Genomic DNA, 2,044 nt, shown 5'->3' on the forward strand with positions numbered 1-2,044 from the left:
TTATTACGTTGTTAGAATACAATTTATCTACTAAAAAACTTCAAATTATCTACAATCTGAAAACACTGAATGTTGAGATTGTATATAATTTTATAGTTGAATATGTATATAACTTGTAGGGAATACCTCCAGTTGTATTTAATTTCTGTATATAACTGTTAGTTCAAGTTAAGTTAATTTTTTTAACTTGTAGTTATATTGTAGATAATAAATAGTAACTGCTATGAACAGAATGTCAAAAATGGAGGAAGATGCTTGACACAATACAGAAAAACATGTTAACAAACACAGAAACAAATTGAAATTAACTACATTAAGATCTTTAAAAACTTAAACGATTACACACAAAATTCTGTTAACTTGAACACATTAACAATTATTTTGAAATACTATTCTAACTACATGATATTTATTTCTTTTTGGACGCATTCTTGCAAGATCTTTTGTTATGCCATTCACCTCCACAGTTGCCACATGACACCTTATACTTCGATTTTAGTTCATCATATGTTTTGTATCTTTCCTTTTGAGGTCTTCCTGACTGCCTTTTCTCTCCCGTAAGTGGATTTACTACTTCATCAAATATATGTTGTGGCACATTTCATTTACTTTCATCAGGAAGGGGATTTACTGGTATTTCACATGTACGCAGTAGGCTCTTCTTTGTGTAATATGGAGAGCAATAGTTTTCATAAGTTTCATTCCCGTTCCTTAAAGCTGCCAAAGCATGCACACATGGAAGTTCTTCAAGTTGGAACTGGCCACAGCTACATTTCTTGCTTTCAAGACACACAATATACCGCTTCACACCATCTATCACAGTATGGATATGATCTGTTGAAGCACTCACCTACAATTACATAACAAACAGAAAGAAAAATATTTACAATCATAAAAAATAGATTATCTACAACTTATCTACAATTTATCTACAATCTACAAATTAACTACAATTTGTCTACAATTTATCTACAATATAGAAATATTGTATATTAAAATATTATTTTTCTGCACCAAATAAACAGATCTTACCCTAAGTTTATGAGATAATGTTCTGTTGTTCTCCAATTCTTTGTTGAATTTGGACCCAAGGAATGTGAAAGTACCATTTGCCTTCAATAACTTCTCGTTCGTCCAACGTTCAAGAAGTGTCCTCATATACTCTAATAGGTCAAATATTGGCAGCTCTCTTGCATCTTTTGTTACAGCATTCAACGGCTCTGCAATGTTTGATGTCATAGTCCAAGTTCTATTCACCGTTGCATGTACTCTTGACCATCTATGATAGTCAATATCACGCGGGTCTATCTCTTCAATCTTCGACATCCTTTCATTAAACTCATCCAGAGTGTATGACCGTGTTGTAGCAAAGTACAACAACAACAATAACGACCCAGTATAATCCCACAGGTAGGGTCTGGGGAGGGTAATATGTACGCAGACCTTACCCCTACCCCGAAGGGTTGAGAGGCTGTTTCCAGGAGACCCTTGGCTCAAAAAAGCAACAGGAGCCGATATATTAGTACCATAAAATGCATAATAAAATAACCGCAATATAAGAGATATTAAATACAGAATACGAAATACGAAATACGAAATATATGGCTGGTATAGTAAAACTAGCAGGTAAAGCCCTACATCAATAGACGACCAATGACATTCTTAGTCTAACTCCTTACTGGCTAGTCTCACTCTATTGTGTTGTAGAAATATTCACAACTTTCCCCTAACCTACAACCTTAATGCTCGACCTCCATAATCCTCTGTCAAGGGTCATGTCCTCAGTAATCCTAAGTCGCGCCATGTCTTGTCTGATCACCTCTCCCCAATACTTCTTAGGTCGCCCTCTACCTCTCCGCGTGCCCACCACAGCCAGTCGCTCACACCTCCTCACCGGTGCATCAATGCTCCTCCTCTGAATGTGCCCGAACCATCTGAGTCTTACTTCCCGCATCTTGTCCTCCATGGGGCCCACACCCACCTTCTCTTGAATATCTTCATTCCTAATCTTATCCATCCTTGTATGCCCGCACATCCACCTCAA

At 36.6% G+C, this 2,044-nt stretch overlaps 1 protein-coding gene across 1 annotated transcript; it reads right to left on the bottom strand.

The window, feature by feature from the left end:
- Positions 1 to 601: 601 nt before the first annotated feature.
- Positions 602 to 1,326, bottom strand: LOC104227698 (uncharacterized). Its single transcript, XM_009779998.1, has 2 exons — positions 1,033 to 1,326; positions 602 to 850 (listed from the first exon to the last, which is right to left on the bottom strand). Exons 1-2 carry the CDS (start codon positions 1,324 to 1,326, stop codon positions 602 to 604), a joined length of 543 nt encoding a protein of 180 aa, XP_009778300.1.
- Positions 1,327 to 2,044: the final 718 nt, after the last annotated feature.

The sequence above is a fragment of the Nicotiana sylvestris genome, chromosome 6 (assembly GCF_000393655.2).
Source record: "Nicotiana sylvestris chromosome 6, ASM39365v2, whole genome shotgun sequence".
Lineage (NCBI taxonomy): Eukaryota > Viridiplantae > Streptophyta > Magnoliopsida > Solanales > Solanaceae > Nicotiana > Nicotiana sylvestris.

Excerpts from the sequence above, each read along its gene's own strand:
- LOC104227698 (XM_009779998.1), bottom strand. The coding sequence starts at position 1,326 with ATGTCGAAGATTGAAGAGATAGACCCGCGTGATATTGACTATCATAGA. Across the intron at positions 851-1,032 it reads CATTATCTCATAAACTTAGG|GTGAGTGCTTCAACAGATCA; the intron begins GTAAGATCTGTT and ends ATGTAATTGTAG.